This window comes from Solanum lycopersicum, chromosome 5, assembly GCF_036512215.1.
Source record: "Solanum lycopersicum chromosome 5, SLM_r2.1".
Lineage (NCBI taxonomy): Eukaryota > Viridiplantae > Streptophyta > Magnoliopsida > Solanales > Solanaceae > Solanum > Solanum lycopersicum.
In genome coordinates this window covers 20,521,792-20,542,960 of record NC_090804.1, presented here as the reverse complement: position 1 = coordinate 20,542,960, position 21,169 = coordinate 20,521,792, and the positions used below count along the sequence as shown (strand labels likewise).

The following is a 21,169-nucleotide window of genomic DNA, read 5'->3' as shown; positions in this document are numbered from 1 at the left end:
GAAGAGAGAGGCCATGGTCTGTCAGAAGCTCAAACCATAGATGCTGCCTTGAACTAAGGTCCCTTCCTTAGCACGGTGTGGACTTTTGGGATGAAGATTGTCTAATATAGACAATAACTAGTGGGTCCACTTTTACTCAGATATTAGGTCCTTACATTGACAAGTCTGTACATTTTCTTTTCAGTGTGAGAGCAGTACACTGAACTCCTTTTACTAGCTCACATGATTTAGATTGGTTTTAATATCCCTACAGTTGGATTTTTAGATATGACATGACCTTGTATATATGTATTTCAAATCAGTATAACTCAACTTCATGTTATTTTACTTGGTCATTGTATCAACACATTCAATAGATCCAATATGTTCAAATATCATGCTAATTATGCATTTCCTCATCTTAGTACATTCCAAGTACTTACTACATACTTTCTGTCTAAATTGTTTGATAATATAAGTTATGATGCTCATTATAAGGTCTGTGATCAGTACTATCTCTGATCATCTAGAAGAAGCATTCGTGAGTCATCATTTCCTCAATCAAACCTTATATTTTTTTAGTATTAGACTTTCAGCTTCAGACATGATAAAGTAAGTTAGGGGTTTGTCCTAGCAACTCATGTTATTAGAGGCTTTTCAAACAATCATTTAGATCCTACCATATTATGTTGTCTTTCAAATATCATTTATCTCAGTATTATGGTTTTATCTAGATATTTAGTTTTATCTTCCGCGTATGTATTTCAATTTGTTATTGATTTTTCTAATCCAATTTCATGCAATTCCATGAGGTTAGCTTTGGGTTATTTGTATCTCTAAGCCCTATGTCACATCTAGGAGTAGTCTTGAGGTGTGATAAACATGGCATCAAGGTGTTTGGTTCAAGTGTATTAGGGTATCTAAAAGCCTCATTAAATAAAGTCTTATTCATGGGTGCGAAGCGTGTCATATATTAATGGGAGGATACAATTTTTTTTGAAAATAATTCATTTCTTTCATACACTAAGTCGTGCAACAGAGTTCAAATATATAAAGTTTCATTCTAACTTATTCTCTACACATTTAAAGAATCACATCTCCAAGAATAACTTTGTTAAAAGGAATCAGAATGAGGAGCAACAAGAACCTCCAACTTCGATTGACCTATGTTAAGTTTAGGGATGTTTTCCAAGTTCTAGCCCAAGCTATAATTGCTCAAACCAATTGAGTGGTTGTGGCTCATGTGAATTCAATTATGGGTACGACCGCAACTAGACTTTGAGACTTCACTCGATTGAACACTCCAAAATTTCATGGTTCGTAAGTGGATGAAGAACCACAATATTTTGTTGAGAGTATTCAGAGTATCATTGAGATTATAAGTGTCACTCCATTGAGAGTGCAAATTTGGCTACTTATCAATTTGAAGGGAGTTGCTAATATTTGGTACAAGCAATGGAAGAAGAAATATTTGTTGATGCAAGCCCACTGGACTGGGAAAAGTTCAAGGGTGCTTCTCTAGTGTGGTTCTTCCTGCTTGATATGAGAGACGCTAAGGTGTAAGAGTACATAAATTTTAAATAGGCTAACATAATAGTGAAGCGGTATTCTTTGAAGTTTACTAAACTCTCCCAGTATGCGCTGACTATGGTGGACAACTCTACCATATGAGTAAGTTTGTCTCTACTGTTTATGAGATGGTTTAGAAAGAGTATAGAACTGAAGTTGATAAAGGAGATGGAAATATCTCATTTTATGAATCATGCAGATTGAGGAGAAAAGACTTAAAGAAAGTGTTAAGATAACAAGAGGGCCCATATAGATAATGTGGACTACTTTCGTTAGAGATCATGAGGTGGTAGTTGTTCTCAACTCTGTTTGAAAGATTTGGGCTTGACCCCATCTTCTACTATTTCTCCAGTGCCTAAGTTTAATAACGATAGGGCCAAGCTCTAAGTCATATGGCAGTGTTTCTAGATGACATACTTTTCTCACATGTCATAAGTGGTGAAAACCATGCGGGAGAGTGTATGGGCAGTACTAGTAGATGTTTTAGACGTGGTAAGACTGGTCACAAGTTGAAGGATTGCCCATCGACTATAGGCAATAGTAGAGATGTTCATTAGCAAACTCAACCTAATTCTCCAGCAAATCGCCTGACTTGATATGGTACCTCATCTAGCACGAGTGGCAAATAAGGTAAAAACAGGTTATATGTTCTTCAAAATCAAAAGTCTCAGTAGGATTCCCCTGATGTGGTCACTGATATATTATGAGTCTTTCAGTTTGATGTTTATACGTTGTTAGATTAGGATACATACTTTTCTCCGTGACTCTTTATGTTTCTATGAAATTTGATGTCAGTCCCCAAATCCAATCAAGACCCTTTTAGTCTTTACTCTTATTGGTGAGTCAGTTTTAGCTAAATAGGTATACATAAATCACATTGTCTCAATTTATTTTAAAATCACATCAATTGATCTAGTAGAGCTAGACATGGTTAATTTTGACATCATTCTAGTCATGGACTGGCTACATGCTTGATATTCCTCAGTCAATTGTAGAACTAGATACGTTAAATGTCAATCTCCAAAAGAACCAGCAGTTGAATTGAAAGGTTGTACCTCATCATTTATAAGTTAATTTATCTTATGCCTTAAGGACAAAAATATGACTTCTAAAAGTTGTATCTATCATCTAGTTCAGTTAAAGGATACTCGTACCAAAACCCTAACTTTTCAGTCAGTTCCTATAGTGAATGAATTCCCATAACTGTTTCCCGAAGATCTTCCAAGAGACCCTCTTGAAAGAAAGATTAACTTTGGAATAACCTTTTCCATATACATAGCATATCTTCATCCTTCCTTATAGAATGACTCCAACTTAGCTTAAGACGTAAAAAGATTAGTTAAAGGATCTTCTGGATACAGTTTTCATTAGACCCTATATCTCTCCATTGGGTGCTCTAGTTCTCTTTTTACGTAAAAAAAAAGATGATTCTCTTAGGATGTTGATTACCATCAATGAAACAAGGTCACAATCAAGAATAAGTATCACATTCCTAGGATTTATTACTTATTCGACCAGCTTCAGGGTGCTAGTTTCATTTCAAAGATAGACCTCTGATCAAGCTATCATCAACTAAGAGTTAGAAAATGTGATATTTCAAAGATAACCTTCAGAACTTGGTATGATCACTATGATTTTCTGATTATATCTTTTAGACTAACGAATGCTTATATAGCTTTCATAAACTTGATGAACATGGTGTTCAAATAGTATTTGGATATATTCATCATTATTTTCATATGCGACATTTTGATCTATTCTCGGAGTGAGGATGAGTATGCAGGCCATTTGAGGATTGTCTTAGAGATTCGTAAGGACAATAGTTGTTTGATACATTCAGTAAGTGTGAATTTTGGTTGAGGTATATAGCCTTCCTTCTCCATATAGTTTCGGGAGAGGGAATTTGATTTGATCCTAAAAAGACCGAAGGAGTTAAGAACTGTCTTAGACCTCTTTCTGCCATCAGATATTAGGAGTTTCATGGGTTTAGTTGGCTATTGTATACAATTTATTGAAGGATTTTCTTCTATCGCTTCTCCTTTGATAATTAGTTTGACTCAAAATAAAGTGAAATTCAAGTGGTTCAAAGCTTATAGAAGAGTTTTTAGGAGTTGAAGACTCAACTTACTTCAGCCCCAATTTTGACTTTACTGGAAGGTTGAGATGATTTTGTGGTGTAGTTGATGCCTCTAGAATTGGCCTAGTTTGTTTGTTGATGCAGCTTGGTAAGGTCATAACTTATGTTTCTAGGAAACTCGAGGTTCATGAAAAGAACTATATGAATCAGATTTAATAGTTAGAAGCTATGGTGTTTGCCTTGAAGATTTGGAGGCACAATCTTTATGGTATTCATATGGATATGTCACCAATCATAAGAGTCTTCAGTATGTGTTCAAGCACAAGGACTTAAGTCTTTGCTAGAGGAGATGATGCAAGTTTTTAGAATATTATGACATGAGTGTCATTTACCATTCAAGTAAAGCAAATGTAGTTGTAGATGCTTTGAGTAGATATCCCTAAATAGTGTTGCTCATATTGAGGATGAGAAAAAGAAGTTGGTTAGTGATGTTCACAGACTTGCTCAATTGGGAGTTATTTTGGTTGATTCAAAGGATAGTGGAGTTCTTTTTCAAATTGTGTGAGAATCATCTCTTATGTCGGATGTTAAGGCAAAACTAGGTGATTATTCAACTTTGGTTGAATTAAAGAAAGTAGTTCTCTGAAAAACTATTGAGGTTCTCCTAAGGGGGAGATGATGTGCTTCATTGTCAAGGTCGGTTATATGATCCAGATGGTGATGGGTTGAGGCAACGGATACTATCGGAAGCTCATAGTTTTCTATTATTCTATTCACCCAAGAACCACTAAGATATACATGACTTATAAGGAAGTCTATTAAGTAGAATGGGATGAAGAAGGATATTGCACAATTTGTGTGTGAATTGTCAGCAAGTTAAGGTTAAGCATCAGAAACCAAGTGGTATGACTCAAGATATTTGTATTCCTAAATAGAAGTGGAAAGACTTGAATATGAACTTCATCACATGTTTGCCTAGTACACACATCAAAACGACTCAATTTTGGTGGTTGTAGACCAAGTGACTAAGTCATAACATTTTCTTCTATTTAAGACTTCCAATTTAGCCGAGGATTATACTAGACTTAACATTTAGGAGTTGGTTAAATTGCATGGTGTGTCATTGTCCATTATCTCATATGGGAGTACTTAGTTGACCTCTCAATTTTGAAGATCATTTCAGAACGGTCTTGGTGCTCAGGTTAAGCTTAGCACAACTTTTGATGGCCAGGCTAAATGAAATATTCACACCTTGGATGTTATGTCGAGAGTTGTGTGATTGACTTTAAAAGTAATTGGGATGATCATTTGACTTTAAAGGTGATCAGGATGATCATTTGACTTTGGTTGAGTTTGCTTATAATAATAGTTATCACTCTAGTATTTAGATGGATCTATTTGAGGTGCTCCATGGTAGGAGGTGAAGGTCTCCTATATGTTTGGCTTGAAGTTGGTGAAGTGGATTTGAGAGGGCTCGAGTCAATTTTTGAGGTCATGGAGAATGTCTGACTTATTAGAGAAAGGTTGAGAATGGGCTAGAGTAGACAAAAATCTTAAATTGATGTGAGGACGATAGAGGTTGAATTTGTTGTAAATGATTGGGTTTATTGGAAAATTTTACCCATGAAGCGGTGATGAAATTTGATAAGAAAGAAAAGTTTAGTCCCTATTATGTAGATTTATCAAATTTTGAGGCATTTTGGTAATGTGGTTTATGAATTGGATTTTCCATTCTGAGTTAGCATCACTACGTCCAGTGTTTCATATGTCCTTGTTAAAGAAATGCATTGGTGATCCAACTTTAGTTGTGCCTTTAGAAAGTATCGGTGTGAAGGAAAGTCTCTCTTACGAGGAGGTCTTAGTTGAGATTCTTGACTGTCAAGTTCGTAACTTGAGGAATAAAGAAGTACTGTCGTGAAAGTCTTCGGAGGAATCAATTAGTTGAGGATGCTACTTGGAAAACAAAAACTGATATGATGTCCACATATCCTCATATCTTTCTTCCAATTCAGTTTCAACATAAGGTAATAGTTCCTCCTTAATACTCTTTCAAATCCATGTATTTCAATATTTTCATGTCTCAATATGCATGCATGTTCATGATATCAATTTAAACTTCATGTTTTAGTTCGTTGTCACTCCCTCCCTCTGTTCCCAGTGTTTAACATTTTATATTGCCTTGCACATCTTTCCCTGCTCTTTTCAGCCAAGCTAGACCACATTTGAGGACAAAGGTTCATGAAATCACAATTAGTTAAATTCTCTTATTTTTATGAATCTCACCAAACATTTTCCTAGAAATTGAGAAGAGGAAAATTAGGATCCATTTGTAAAAGTTGTATTGTCATGTACATGCACACGTGGTCTGGTGAGAATATATTTCTAGATTAAAGGAGTCACAATAGTTTACAATATCCACCTATATATACATAGCAAAAAGAAAAAAGAAACATCAACATTCATGACTTGCGCAACAAGTCTGTTGGATCTTCCTTGCAGCTAATAACAAGTGGTGAAGCATGAATATTGTTCCTTTTATGTGAAATTGATAACTTATCATCCTGAATAACTTTTTCGACTTGTCCTGACAAAGATGAAGATGAAGCTCCAAGTATCTGCACTGATAGACTTCCACCTACATGGATATATAATTAGAAGTTGATAGGAATGGAATCATGAAAATATTTGCAGATATTTCCCAAGTAAATAAAACCTCAGACCGAACCATGATCCAGTAAAACAAAACCTTGTTTTTTCCTAATTGAGCCAAAGTTTAAGTAGTAGTCATGTTATTCACAGTTCAAGTCAAATTGATAGGGACAGTCTTACAAGATTCACATCACTGAATGATTTCCTATTACAAACTGAAAGTGGGAACTGGTATTACCTAATACAAAGGCGGCGCCAATCCATCCACTTAAGCCCCATCTCTCACCAAGGAGAAACCAAGCAAACCCAGCACCCCATATTGGTTCCAGCCCATAAATTATTGCAGTCTCTGTTGCTGATACATTACTCATGGCAGCCATCTGCACATTAAAATTGAGATGAGGGCCAAATATAGACAATCATTTCATCCTTCTGATATCCTTTGAAACTAACACCAATTGCCACAAAGGAGCATATGATTACTACTATAAGAGATTTATGAACTAAATACTGGTCAATCAGCGTTCAGTTATAAATATTCCCATGGAGAAAAAAAAAGAAACTAGTACAAGGCTAAGTGTCCTGTTCTATTTTCCGCAAGCCAGAGATCAGATGAAAGCTACCAGATATTTTAACATACAAACAGGTGACAGGTCAGTTCCATTTTGTCCCACTGCAGTAAAGTACTGGAGCAACAAAACCGTGGTTTACCAAGGACGTCCAGACATTTTAACTTTTAGTTACCAAGCATCCATGAAAGGACAGACAATGAAAAATTAAGAAATGAGAGTTCAGCTAGAGTTGAAGAAGGTTTTATGAATACACTTGAGAAAATAGTTAATACTCTCCATACTTGTCAATATAACAAAATTTTGAGTAGTAAATTACAACAAAGGATTTAGGACACTAACATCATCAATGAGGCTGATAATTCAAGGATAAACAACACAAATCCCACTAGCTTAGGGTCTAATTACGTGCCTACCCGTGAGTTTTCAAAATTACCATTCATGTCAGATTTCGGTCCCCAAGTCAAAATTAGGTGTAATTTGTTCCAAGTAACCATATCCCAGTGGATTCCCATGTACATAAAATACACTAACACTCTCGCTAGCCTCTCTCCTCTCTCCCTATGTATGGGTATTTCAAAATGTATCTGAAAAGTATATCGGATCTCAGATACATGTATCTAGTGTGATTCGATGCATTTAGGATACGCTAACTCTCTCACTCGCCCTCTCTCCTATCTCACTTGTGTCTCTCCCTAAGTATCTGTATTTTAGATTGAATTTGGTAGAAATATATGTATCTAGATGCGTTTTGTCTTGAAATTTGATATGCAATTATTAATTAGTGAGGCAATATGTAATATTTCAAACTGTAGGGAGAATTAGTAAATATGGTTGAAATGTTTGTTCATTAGATAGTTTTTCATGATTCAATGATAGCATGAAGTCCACAATTCCTCCAGATACAGACCCATTTAAGAGTGAGCCTATCCAAGAGAACAAGATAGCAAAGCATTTCATAATAATATGTTACTTATAAAGAATATACATACCATATATTCAAAGCAGACTTTTCCAAGACATGTGATCAATTTAGATAGCAAGGAATTAGGAACTGAGTCATTCAAAGCATCAAATGATTACCAAGGTTATGGGATGAGAAGGAATTTATCAATTTAAGTGCTTAAACCTTGTACATTAACCAATTACACTATTCCATGATGTTTCAAATTTAAAGTAGTAACTACTATTTAGAAAGGATCAGAGATGCTCTGGCCCAATTTAGAAGAATGCTAGCATTGTCATATAAATATTGAGGAAACCTATGTGAAATAGTGTTTTCTGAAAGACGACATCCTTCTCTTACCACCAAGATCTGGGTCCTCAATTGGATTGGATACGCGATTGTGTTTATTTATTAGCGACGAGACGCATCGTGGAACTTGCCAACTATTATATAGGAACATATCGAGTCAGCCAGATAATTCAGCCTAAAGCCTTTAACCACTCTCACAAAACACCATCTTACAACATGGTTAGCTAATGTGCAATAGGAGAAATGTATCACACACTGCACTGTTTTAATGTCCTATTGTTAGCAGTAGATCTCTAACATCAGATGGATGATTGAGCTTGTTAATGGATGACTTCTTGTATTATATGGGGATACATCTTGTAATGATGATAGATATCGCCCAATCATCACAAAAGCAATGAATCAACATCAATTCATTGATCTTTCAATTGTTTTTGAGTGACTACTGATTCCAAAGGAACTGAAATTGTATCTCTTTTCCGTTCAAGAGTTATTATGTGTTCTCAACTCTATATTGTTTTCATATGGTCTACCTTAGACAAGTGTAAGACTAGTCCACTTCAACCAACTGTCATCCTTGGCTCGTCAACATTCTTTATTAAGACTTAACCTATAGAGGAAAATCATAATCCAGTACTCCTCACTGAATCATTGGTTTACAGTTTAGCAATTATGAAGAAGTGAAGGGTTGGACTTACCCAGGATATTACACGAGCAGATTCAGTCAGAAACCATAGTATGCTATAAGCAGCATTGATCACAATAATCAAAATTTGCTCACTTCTTTTTTTTCCGTTTCTTATGTTCATAACATGACCTCAAGATAGTAGTCATTTGAATTTTCTTTTTGACATTTTTTTAAAATCTAAATAGTTTAACAATGGTTGAAGCACACTCGTCTAGTGTGCTTCTTTCACGACATGATATAGTCCTGGGTGTCTTCCGGGGGTCTAAGAAGGAAGTCTGCACCAGCCTACTAGCAAAACAAAAGGTAAAGAACTTCTTTCACAACTTCAACGAATTAGTAACTTGTTAATTTTGGATAGAAACTTTATTAAACTAATATCTAATAACTTTAAGAAATGTAATGAAACCTAAAATAGCTTTCTTGTGCATTACTGACAAAGTTGTTACAAATAAGAGACGACGGAAAATAGGGTTATGAACTAAACTAAATTAATAAGAAAAATAAAGAAACTTAGCTAAACCAAAAAAATCAATAGAACACAAGTTTTAACAAATTGTAGATTACCCTGATGAATACATTCATGTTTAGCAAGATAAATGAAGAGAACCATAATTCACTTCGTAGAAAAGTTAAATTTCTTAAAAACAAAATAGACTTTAATTAGAGTAACTTTTATTTGATTGAGAAAGAAAAATAGAAAAAAAACAAAAGAAAAGGCATTCAGGGCAATAAATTTACAATGCTCTCGTTGATTGAAAGTTAATTAAACATGCAAATATTGATGTCATACCCTAACGTTTGAAATTAACTAACAACTTCATTTTTCTATTTTCAAAACTGGTAATTTGGGAATCAACTAACAACTTGAAATAAAATAAATTAAAGAATATAATTGTAAAACAATAAACTAATAACTTGCCATTAAAGAAATAACCAAGTAGTTACCACTCACGTTAAAGGAAATGTAGTGTTGTAAATATAGTAATATATAGCACTATTTATCGATGGTTACGAACCTTGTGGAGGAACCCTTAGATTTTTGGGAAATTGGGTTCTCTTAATCGCTACTACACGGGATTGAACTCATGACCATAATCGCAGTTTGAACCCTCTTGTCCACTGCATTACATCTTCATCTATTGCAAGGCGGGTTCAGCTAATCCAAAATATCCATTATTTTTCCATTTTTCGGATAAATTCACACATAAAAATAACTATTTCCCGATGAAGCAGATCATTTGGACCCCTTTCCTATAAGGTGGGTTAGATGCTATGTCTTCTCCATAACATAATCCAATATCACCAACAGACACATACAAAGTGCTAAATATGAACATACAAAAAATATAGAAAATGTTACAAACTATGGGTAGAACCAACAAGACTAGAATGTGGTATCAATAGCCTTTAAGAAGAATTGGGTGATTGTGATTCGAATGCTCCTTTACGGACTTACTCTAGAAGAAATCTAGACAAGCATGTGAAGAAGATCTATCTTAGTTTCTTTATTTTAAATAGGATAAAATATAACCAAGAGTTAATATCGGTAGAGGTTATTATCGACAGCAATTACTATTTCTATCTCTATCTATTAAGAGTTACCTTAACGTTCAATATAAATATGCGTATCTTGGAGAATTCTATTGAAGAAAAATATTATTATTATCTTTATAACTGGAGATTTTTCCACTCCATACGGACGTAGTTATTGATTATCAGTGTTTAAGATTCCTGCACTTCATTTAACCAGTTAAGTTTCATTCTCATCACATTTAATCTTCGTTTATATTATTTTTGTATCAGAGCAGTAGATCCAAGATGGTGGTATCTACATGTTCTTCTGATTAACCAGCAACACAATCAGTCATAAATCATCCTAGTGAGCCCCTGAATGATCAAATTGTCCAGCAATTAACGTTTATAACGTCACGTTTGGAAGCATTAGATGCAGGCGTGAAAGCTCAATCTAGTGGTACTCAACGCGATGCTAATTAGGTACATCTGCTAAAAGAAAGGGTCCAGAACGTAATATAGGTACTCATAACATCAGAAGGTTTTCTTGGGTCGAGGATATTGATGTTCACGTGGATATGGTTTGGTGGTTGAAGAATCCATCTCATAGGCCACATAAAAAGATGGAATTTCCTCGATTTGAAGGAGGAGATCCTCGTGACTGGATTTGAACACTGAAAAATATTTTCAAAACTATCAAACTCCTGATGATCTAAAGGTAGATGTTGCAGCTATGTATTTAGAAGATGATGCGCTTGATCTCTTTGCATGGATTAATAGTGCGCATACACTACAATATTTGGAGGACCTTGTTAAAGCTTTACAAGAGAACTATGGTCCTGCAAAATTTAAGAATCCAAATGAACATTTATGTAGCATGCAATAATTAGGAACAATAGAAGAGTATCCCCAGGAATTTGAAAAATGATCTGCCCGAGTCAAGAATTGCCCAGAACATTATATTTTGGGGATGTTCCTTACGTATAACTCATAAGCCTATTACTGGTTATAAAGCCATGAGTCTTGCACTGAATTTGAGCAAAAAGTGGGTTCCAATTGTGGGCATAAAGGTCTCCATGGCCAAATCTATCAAGATCCAACACAACCCAAATTGGTTTAGCACGTGAAGCTCCTTACCAATCAGTAGGCAACCAACTCGTATCACGAACAAGACCTAATTTTGCATAGATGTCTCCTCGTCCTTTTCTAAATCGTGCTTGGGAGATAGAGAAACAGACCAGGTCTCATTGCAAAACAGCATCTCTCACTGTCATGGAGACAAATGACAACATTGAAAGTTGTGAATCAGTGGAACAAATGCCAATTGACATTCTTGATAGGGATGCAAGTACAACTGACCTTGTTGAAATTTCATTCCATGCCTTTCTAGGTAACACAACAAGCAAAACGATAAAACTTCAAGGGAACTTAAATTACGGAATATAATGACCCTCTAGGTCATTTCCTCCATTTTACAATTGCAAACCAGAAAGGGTGGTGCTGGCTATAGAATCCGCAGAAGAGTTTGCTTCTCTGTAATATGGTTCTTTTCGCTCTTGAGAGATTTTCTATAGTGATCCCAGGTCATTCATGACTTGCTAGGACTGACGATTTGGTCGTCTAGTCATTCGTTTGGGTTTTATCTCAAGGAACGTCTAGTTTCGTATGGAAAGACCTTTGATACACATCCTGAGTCTTCTGGGCTCACATCAAGTCACCTTATGGATTTTGGCTTGAAATAGAATCTGGTTGTGGGGCCTACATTTTGTTGAGACAAACTTCGTGGGAAGTTTCAACATTTCAGTTGAATATGGAATGTCAAATTTGGTGAGATAGCATATTTCATTTGCATGCACAGTGCCTTGAACAAATTTGGAGCACCCCATCGGGGATTTTGTGCATTGTTGCACCAGTTCAAGCGAGACACCTAGTCTTCTTCACATTCGCGCCTCAAGCTGAATTCATGGTGGCCAATGATTTTGGCCTCCACGTTCGCAAGTCGAGTACCACATTCGACAAGAACAGGGTGGTTGGTCATCGGATCTCGGGCCTTAGGCCGCATCCACAAAGGTTTTGGGGAAATCTTCACAGCAAGTTCTGAAGGGATTGTTGATATGACATCAAATAAGAACCAAGTACTCATATACTTCCAAGCAATCTTTTTGTGTTCGTCGACTAGTAGATAAGTGGTTCTGTCCAAGAAAGCTACGAAGAAGGTAAGAATGATATCAATCGCAAAAAAAAATCCATTGACTAATTTGTCCCTCTTAGCGAGTGGTTCTACTGGTTTTCCTATAAAGCCAAACTCAAAAGGACACACCCAGGAAGTGTAAACAACCAGCACAACCAGAAATGTCTACCATAACCTGTATTGTCGATCATAAGGTGAAATAATAAATCTTTTAAGTTGGACTCTTCTATTACTTCTTGCACCAAGTGAAGGTAAAATTCCGGTAGAAAGACTACAATGACTACTTTCTCTTGATAATTGTTATATTTCTTTTGCTGCACCACACATTGGAACTCCCAAAATACCAAGTCCTCTATTATCTCCCATAACTCTAAATAGGTCTAACTCACACCCAAAAGCTAGCTCAAAAGAAGGAGGATTGCTCAAGCCTTATAAGGAGTCCACCCATCTAATTAACCACCGATGTGGGACTTTTGTCATTCTTTAACAACACGCAAGGTGCTGCTTCTGGTTGATAGTAGGCCATCCCACAATTTTATTTCTCAAAAAATTGTTGAAGAATGACAGTTGCTTGATGACGTTGTGCCCTACTTTGAGTTCGGATTGGCGTGATATCATAAGTTGCAACCGTCTATGACAATATCATGTTGTGAAATTCCCTAAATTAACTATTGATCAAGATTTTATCCTTTCTTTGTTGGAGAAGCAAATTTGGTGCTTGAATTAAGTGGCGTATTCTTTAAATACAATCCAAAGTTACTTGAATGCGATGTTTTTGACTATTATTTAAATGGGAAGTGATATAAGCTTCAAGGATTCCACAAGAATCATATGCACCAGTTGCTTTCCAATATTTCTCCAAGGAAGCTGATAATACTTCAGGTAAGTCTCTACCCATTGACATTTAAAGCTTGCTTCATAAGTTTGAATCAATTTTTGAATAACCCACTGCCCTACCACCACTTCATCAACACTCCACTCCATCCCTTTGATTCCTAACTCATAACCACCCAATATCCGCCCCTACCGTTATCCGTACTTACAAAATCAGAAATTGAAAAACAAATCTCTGAATAACTTCAAAAAGGTTTTATAAGGTAAAGTTCCAGTCTGTTTAGCCCTGTCCTTATCGTCAAGAAAAAGGACAATACTTGGCGTATGAGAATTGATTATAGAGGTCTCTAACCAAATCACTATAACATACAAGTATTCAATTCCAAATATTGATGAGCTTCTTGATAAGTTGCATGAGCACCTATTTTTTGAAGATTAATTTGCATTCTAGTTACCACCTGATACGTGTCAATTCCACATACATTCATAAAACTGCTTTTGTTTGCACACTGGTCATTATGAATTCACTGTTATGCCCTTTTTTTAATAACGATCCTTGAGGGGTTCAGGTGGTGAGCAACAACCCCAGGCCTTAACATAAATAGAAGTAAGCAAGATGCAAAGAGGGGGACATAAACCTTACCTCCGGTCTTATGATGGTTATGAGTTAGTTAACTTGCTGAAGTTACCAACTCTTACCCCTAAGTTAACTTGTTGAAGTTACCAACTCTTCCCCCTATTCAAGAAATCAAACCTAAAACCTAAGCACCTAAGAAGAAAGTATTCCTCCCATTACAAATTCTAGGAAAACATAAAAAAAAGTGAGACTCTCCCCTTACAAAGGAAATGTTATGCCCTTTGGTCTCACTAATGCTCCTTCTACGTCTCAATGTGCTATGAATGATTTGTTAAGACCACATCTGCACAAATTCATTCATGTATTCTTTGACAACATCTTGGTATACAGTCAGACCTTTGAGCAACATATCAGGCACTTGCAACTAGCTCTCCAACTTCTCAAAGATAATCGTTTCAATGCAAAAACTTCTAATTGCTTTATTGGGCAAATCCACATTTCTTTTTTGGGTCATGTGATTTCAAAAAAGGGGGTTGGTGTAGATCAGGATAAAGTTCAAGCTGTCTTGGAGTGGCCGGTACCAATCAATGCGAAGGAGTTATGTGGATTTCCTGGGTTAACAGGGTTATTAATGCAGATTTGTGAGGATATTTGAAAACCTTGAAGCACCTTTCCTCCAACTTTTTTGGGCTAAGAATGAAGCATGATGTTAAGATCCTTGTTCAGAATTGTTTGGTTTGTCAACAAGCCAAATACCAAGTTGTAGGACCTGCTGGACTTCTATAACTGTTGCCTATACCAGATAGAATATTGGAAAGATGTCTCAGTTGTCTTCATTGTAGGACTTCCCAAATCTGGTGGTTTTGATACAATTTTGGCTATCATAGACCGTCTCAGCAAGTATTCTCATTTCGTCCCACTTTCTCACCCATATACTGGCAAAATTGTTGCTAATGTTTTTTTTTGCGGAGAAGTTATGCGTCTTCACGACATCCTCATTCAGTCCTATCTAATTGATATCGTATCTTTCTCTGTGCTTTCCGAAAGTACTTTTGGAAATGAACTCTAAAAAAATGCTCTCAGGAACATTTTACAAGACGTAGGAGTTAAAAGCTTGTACTATAGTTTAGGCTGCCTTCTGGGCTCTTTTTCCGGCAATAGTGCCGGACACTGAGTAATGGAGGGCAACATTATATATTACAATGCAGGATTCAAGTCATTCGATATCACTAAATGCAGCTCGGGGGCAGATTCTTGGTATGAATGGGTGGAACGCAGCAGGAAATTAATGCGGAGTGTTACGATCAGCCTTAAAGTTTTAAAGTGGTCGGTGGCGGTATTTATTAAAGCTTCAGGCGTGCAGGGAAATACAGTAAATGGAGAATGAAGGATCACTTCTCTGAATTCTTTTGCACACTTATGTACAATGAGAATGGTAGATACATAAGCTTTATTGCTATTCAAGGTCAAAGTAAATCAGTCATTATTACACCAGAGAGCATAGACAAAGGGGGGTGGGGGAACATAGCACATACAGTGGCAAAGTTCGTATACGAGCCAGAGAGTACAGCAGATTCAGACATCAATGGTGCCCAAGTTTAACTCATCATTCAAAGAGGCATGCTCCAACAACAGGTGGAGAACTGATGCTTCAAAGAAGGCATTGCTACACACAAGCCATGATAATATAAGGATCGTCGGAGGTTCAACAGCCGGAGAAAAGGACCTTCTAAGCAGATGTTTAGTCGGCAAGTTTCAGGCAACACAGGAACTGCCAACTCTAAATGATGTGAGGAGGTGGGCCTGCAACACTTGGAAGAATGCCCTTGGAGTTAATGTTTTCGCAATGAATGATGGACAATTCCTCTTTGAACTCCCCTCAAAGAAAATAGTGGAACATGTCCAATCTGGAGAGTGGATCTCGAAAAAGATGAAGCTGGAGCTTAGTTGGTGGAAGCCAACCACGGGATGATGGGCAGAAGAGGTAAGGAGGGACTGGGTGTGGATAAGAATCTTAGGGTTACCACTAAATATGTGGTCGAATAAGATGTTCAAGCAGATCGGCGACCGGTGCGGCGGTTTCATCAAAACAGAGGAGGAAACAACTCTTAAGAACCATCTTCATTGGGCTCAAATCAAGATCCATGGAGACGGGAAGAAAGTTTCTAGAGAGATAGAACTGACTAGTGATGGTTATGTATACGCAATTCCGATCTGGGTGGAGTCACCGGTCACCGTCAAATCCGAGAAAGTGATGAAGGAGAGAGAGAAATAAAGCTTCGGACTAGAGGTTAATGGGAGGTTAGAAACCCTAATTAGGGTTGATAAAAGTCCAACAGATATAGGGGGGAGGGGGAGGGGGGGGGGGGACACGTGGGAACTTCAAAAAGTGGATTAATTTCAAATTCAATTTCAAGTGGGCAGCAGGGGAAAGAAAAGGGCCCAATATGGGCAGTGGCGGGTTCTATTAGGGCATAATACATAAATATGCCCTTTAACTTGGCTTCGAATCACATTTATGCCCTTCAACTTTGGGTGTGCACAAATAGACACTTAAACTTGTATAAAGTTGAACAAACAAACGCAAATGTCCTACATGTCATCCTACTTATCATTTTTTGTCCTACATGGTGTTCTACGTGTATTGTGATATGTAGGACTCATCTGTTTATTTATTTAAAAGCTGGATAGTTAAAGTGTCTATTTGTACATTATGAAAGTTGAATGTCAAAGTTAAAATTTGAAGTCAAGTTTAGGATCTAATATATGTATTATGCCTTCTATTAGAAGAGTTGAACAAACGGGCCATTTAAGACCAATTAAATTGAATATTTTCAGTAAACAAAAAGATACAACACAAAAAGAAGGCTGTTACGACTATTTCTCTGGACCAGGTTGAACAACCAGTAATGGAAAACCAGACATTGCAAAAGGGAGGAGACTTGGCAGGCAGGCAGATAAAAGATCAGACTGATACAACAGAGACAGTGGAGGAGGATGCAATTCCTCTAAATATGTAAATTCCAACAGAGAATCTTTTGTTTGGTGGGGGTAGTGCACACGAAGTTACTACTGAGGAGTGGATTCAGCAGTACATAATCCAACTGAGTACAGAGCTTGGGGTAGACTTTAAAAGTCATGAACAAAAGGCGAAGGAGTTATTCTTGAAAGTGGACAACAAGAAGTCACTAAACAAGGGGACACATGATACTGTAAAGAAGAAGGGGATGTATGAACTAAAAGGGTTGGAACCAGATAGTCGTTTTTGGAGCCATGTAACTAGAAGTACAGGGGGATATCTAGCAATCAATGATCAATGATGATGAAGGTTGTGACATGGAATGTGAGGGGTTTTAACTGTGGCAAGAAGAGGGCTCTCATAAGGACAATAACGAAGAAGTGGAAGGCAGATGTTGTTTGTCTGCAAGAGACCAAACTGAGCGGGGACATCACAGAAGCTGTTAGAGATATTTAGGGGAATAAGTGGGTAGATTATGTTCATTTGGAAGCTAGCGGGACTAGAGGAGGCATTGTGATAATGTTGGATAAAAGAAACTGGGAAGGGAAACTGAGCAGCATGGGAATTTTTTCGGTTTCTTGTAGTCTTGTAGGGAAAACACAAGACTTAAAATGGCACCTAATAGGCATATATGCTCCAAATCATAGACAAGAAAGAGAGGAAACTTGGGGGAAAATGGGGGCTGCTAGGGGTCTCTTTTTTGAGGTCCTTGGATTTTATGTGGGAACTTCAACACAACTAGGCATCCATCAAAAAAGAAGAATTGCAGAAGAATCAACAAAGCCATGACTGACTTCTCAGAGTTCATTGAGGACATGGAACTTGTAGATTTGGATTTGAAAGAAGAGAAGTATACATGGAAGAAAGGAGATAGCCATAACAGTGCAGCAAGATTTGATAGAATACTCATCTCAAATGAGATGGATGATAGCTTCAGATACATTAAGCAGTACGTTCTACAGAGAATCACTTCAGATCACACTCCCATTATGTTGCAATGTGGAGAGTGGAAAGCATCAAAGTCTTATTTCAAGTTCGAGAACTGGTGGTTGCAAACTGAAGGCTTCAAGGAAAGAGTAAAGGAGTGGTGGGATTCTTTTAAGTACGAGGGCAGCCCTGACTATATCCTAATGGCAAAACTGAAAGCTCTAAAGGTAAAATTGAAGGATGGAGTAAGACAAGGCAGGGAAACTTGGGGGTTCAAAAACAACATGTTCTATCACAACTAGAAGCAATAGAAAGAATTCAGGAATGCAGAGTCTTGAAGGAGGAAGAGATAATATCCAGGATAGCACTCATAGGGGAATTTGAAGATATAGCTAAAAAAAAAAGAGATTGCATGGAGACAGCGGTCTAGGGCAACTTGGCTAAAAGAGGGGGGTAGAAACACAAGCTTTCCACAAAACTGCAAATATCCACTGGAGACTTAACACCATAGATAAGTTGAAAGTTGGGGGTTGGGGGTCTGGGGGGTAATGGTGGAGGATCCAAGAGAGGTGAAAAAAGAGATAGTCTTATATTATGAAAGATTATGCACAGAATCTGAGGAATGGAGACCACAACTTAAAATGGAGAACTGTCCTAGGATAAGTGTTGAGGATAATCTAGCATTGATGGCTCTGTTTGGGTCCCAAGAAGTTTAGGAAAGAATCAAAGCATGTGTTGGAAATAAGCCCCCCGGACCTGATGGTTATTCTATGGAGTTCTTCAAACAATGCTGGGAAACAATCAAAGTGGATCTGGTAGCTACAATGCAGAATTTCCATGAGAAAGCTTTTTTTTTTAAAAAAAAAGCCTGAATGCTACATTTGTGGCGCTGATTCCAAAAAAAGTGAGGGCGGAGTAGCCAATGATTACAGACCCATAAGCTTGATTGGGGGAGTGTACAAGATCATAGCAAAGTTATTAGCAAAAAGATTAAAGAAAGTGATCCATATTCCATGGTCTAGTAGGCCGACAACAAATGGCTTTCATCAAGGGAGACAAATAATGGATGCAATCTTAATAGCAAATGAGTGTGCAGATTCTAGACAGAAGCAAGAAACCGGGAATTATGTGCAAACTGGACATTCATAAGGCATATGACCAGTTGAATTGGAATTTTCTCCTGAAGCTAATGGAGAAGATGGGGTTTGCATTTGGGTGGATCAAGTGGATAGAGCGTTGCATTAGCACAGTTAAATTCTCAGTGCTAATTAACAGGGAACCCAATGGATTCTTTTCATCGCAGAGAGGTTTGAGACAGGGTGATCCCTTGTCTCCATTTTTGTTCATAATGGCAACGGAGGGCATGAGCAATCTACTGAATAAAGCAAGACAGAAAATGTGGATTAAAGGTTTCCAGATGAGCGAAACAAACAGTTTAGAAGTAACACACTTACAGTATGCAGATGACACCTTAGTATTTTGTGAAACAAAGGAGGAACAAGTTCTGATACTAAGGGTCATCTTCATAATTTTTGCAGCAGTATCTGGGTTACATATAAAAGTTTTATATATCCTATCAACACAGTCAGTGAGACAGATACTCTAGCAAGTAAATTAGGAGGAAGAGTAGGGGAACTTCCAACCACATATCCTGGAATGCCTTTGGGAGCTAAAAGTAAATCCGCAACAATTTGGAACGGGGTGGTGGAAAAATGTACAAAGAGGCTTACAAATTGGAAGAGTCAACACCTCTCCAGGGGAGGCAGACTAACCCTAGTAAACAGTTATTAGACACATTGCCTTCCTATTTGATGTCCACTTTCCCAATGCCTGCTAGTGTCAGCAAGAAAATAGATGTCCTGAGAAGGAATTTTGTATGGCAGGGGAATGAAGATAAGAAGAAATATCACCTAGTCAAGTGGGAGGAGCTGTTAGTGAACAAGAAAGCAGGAGGTCTAAGTATCAGGATTATGAAAAAGAAGAATCAAAGCCTGATGATGAAATGGTTGTGGAAATTTGCTACTGAAGAAGGAATGTTGTGGAAAGAAGCCATTCTTGCAAAGTATGGTATGGAAGATAATTGGATGACTAAGAATATCATAACACCTTATGGATGTTCAGTCTGGAGAGCTATTAGGAATCTTTGCCAAAGATGCAGAGCAGAACTAAGGCGAGGATAGGAAATGGGCAGAAAACCTCTTTTTGGCATGACAAGGTGGGCAGGGCTTTAACAATGAAACAACAACATCCGGAACTATACATTCTAAGCCAGCAACAAGAAGCCACAGTTGCCATGATGTGGACTGGACAAGGATGGAATCTATATCTAAGGAGATATTTGAATGATTGGGAGATTGGGAGGACAATAGAATTCTATAACTCAGTAGCAAGTTTCAATAATCTGACTGACGAATTGGACAGACTAGACTGGAACAGAAACAGTAAGGGAATTTTTTCTGTCAAATCTGGATATAGGGAGCTAAATGTAGAAGTGGTGAATGAAAGAGATTGGCCTTGGAAGATGATATGGAAACCAAAAATTCCCAACAAAGTTAACTGTTTCATCTGGCTTCTGGCCAACGAAGCAGTGTTAACTCATGATAACCTGAACAAAAGGGGTCACTAACTAACCGCTGACTGTTTTTTATGTGGGGAACAAGCTGAGACAATCAACCATCTTTTTTTGCACTGCAAATGGGCAGATCATCTTTGGAGGATGTTCATCAATTGGAAAGGGATTAGTTGGGTGAAACCTGGAAGCATTGCAGACGTCCTAAGATGCTGGAATATTGATGGTAATGTGAGCAAGAAGGAAGAAAAATGGAAGATCGTCGCAGCATGTATTTGGTGGTCAATCTGGATTGAGAGGAACAAAAGGTGCTTTGAGGGGACTCAAAACAACATTCAGAATCTTGAAATGAATTGTTTAGGCCTTTATTAGTTTTGGTGTGAGCAAAAACTACTTATTCAAACAGAAGATATTTGATGCTTTTAACTTTTTTAAGGCACAGAACTGAATCACAAGTTGTAAGTTGTAAAACTTTTGAAGGGGTACTACGCTATGGTTGTAGTATACCTGTGGATATATAGAAGTAAAGTTACCATTATCAAAAAAAAAAAATGTTGTCTTTCTCTGTGACTTCTCGCAGGAGCTAAGAATGGGTGCATCTAACCATCCACGATCTGATGGACACACAGAGGTGGTTAATAGATGCTTGGAATCGTATTTATGATGCTTTGTTATGGAGAAGCCTCATACATGGAATCATTATTTACCATGGGCAGAATTTTCTACTCATCTACAGACTACCCCATTCAAGGTT

General features: G+C 37.3%; 1 protein-coding gene across 1 annotated transcript in view; it reads right to left on the bottom strand.

The window, feature by feature from the left end:
* Nucleotides 1-5,926: 5,926 nt before the first annotated feature.
* Nucleotides 5,927-21,169, bottom strand: part of LOC101262112 (uncharacterized) — a 30,693-nt gene continuing 15,450 nt past the window's right edge. Inside the window, exons 6-7 of the mRNA XM_069297959.1 lie at nt 6,513-6,654; nt 5,927-6,260 (exon numbers count right to left, since the gene is read on the bottom strand). Coding sequence (XP_069154060.1) covers nt 6,085-6,260; nt 6,513-6,654 — 318 coding nt within the window. The 3' untranslated portion in view covers nt 5,927-6,084. The remainder of the gene's footprint in view (nt 6,261-6,512; nt 6,655-21,169) is intronic.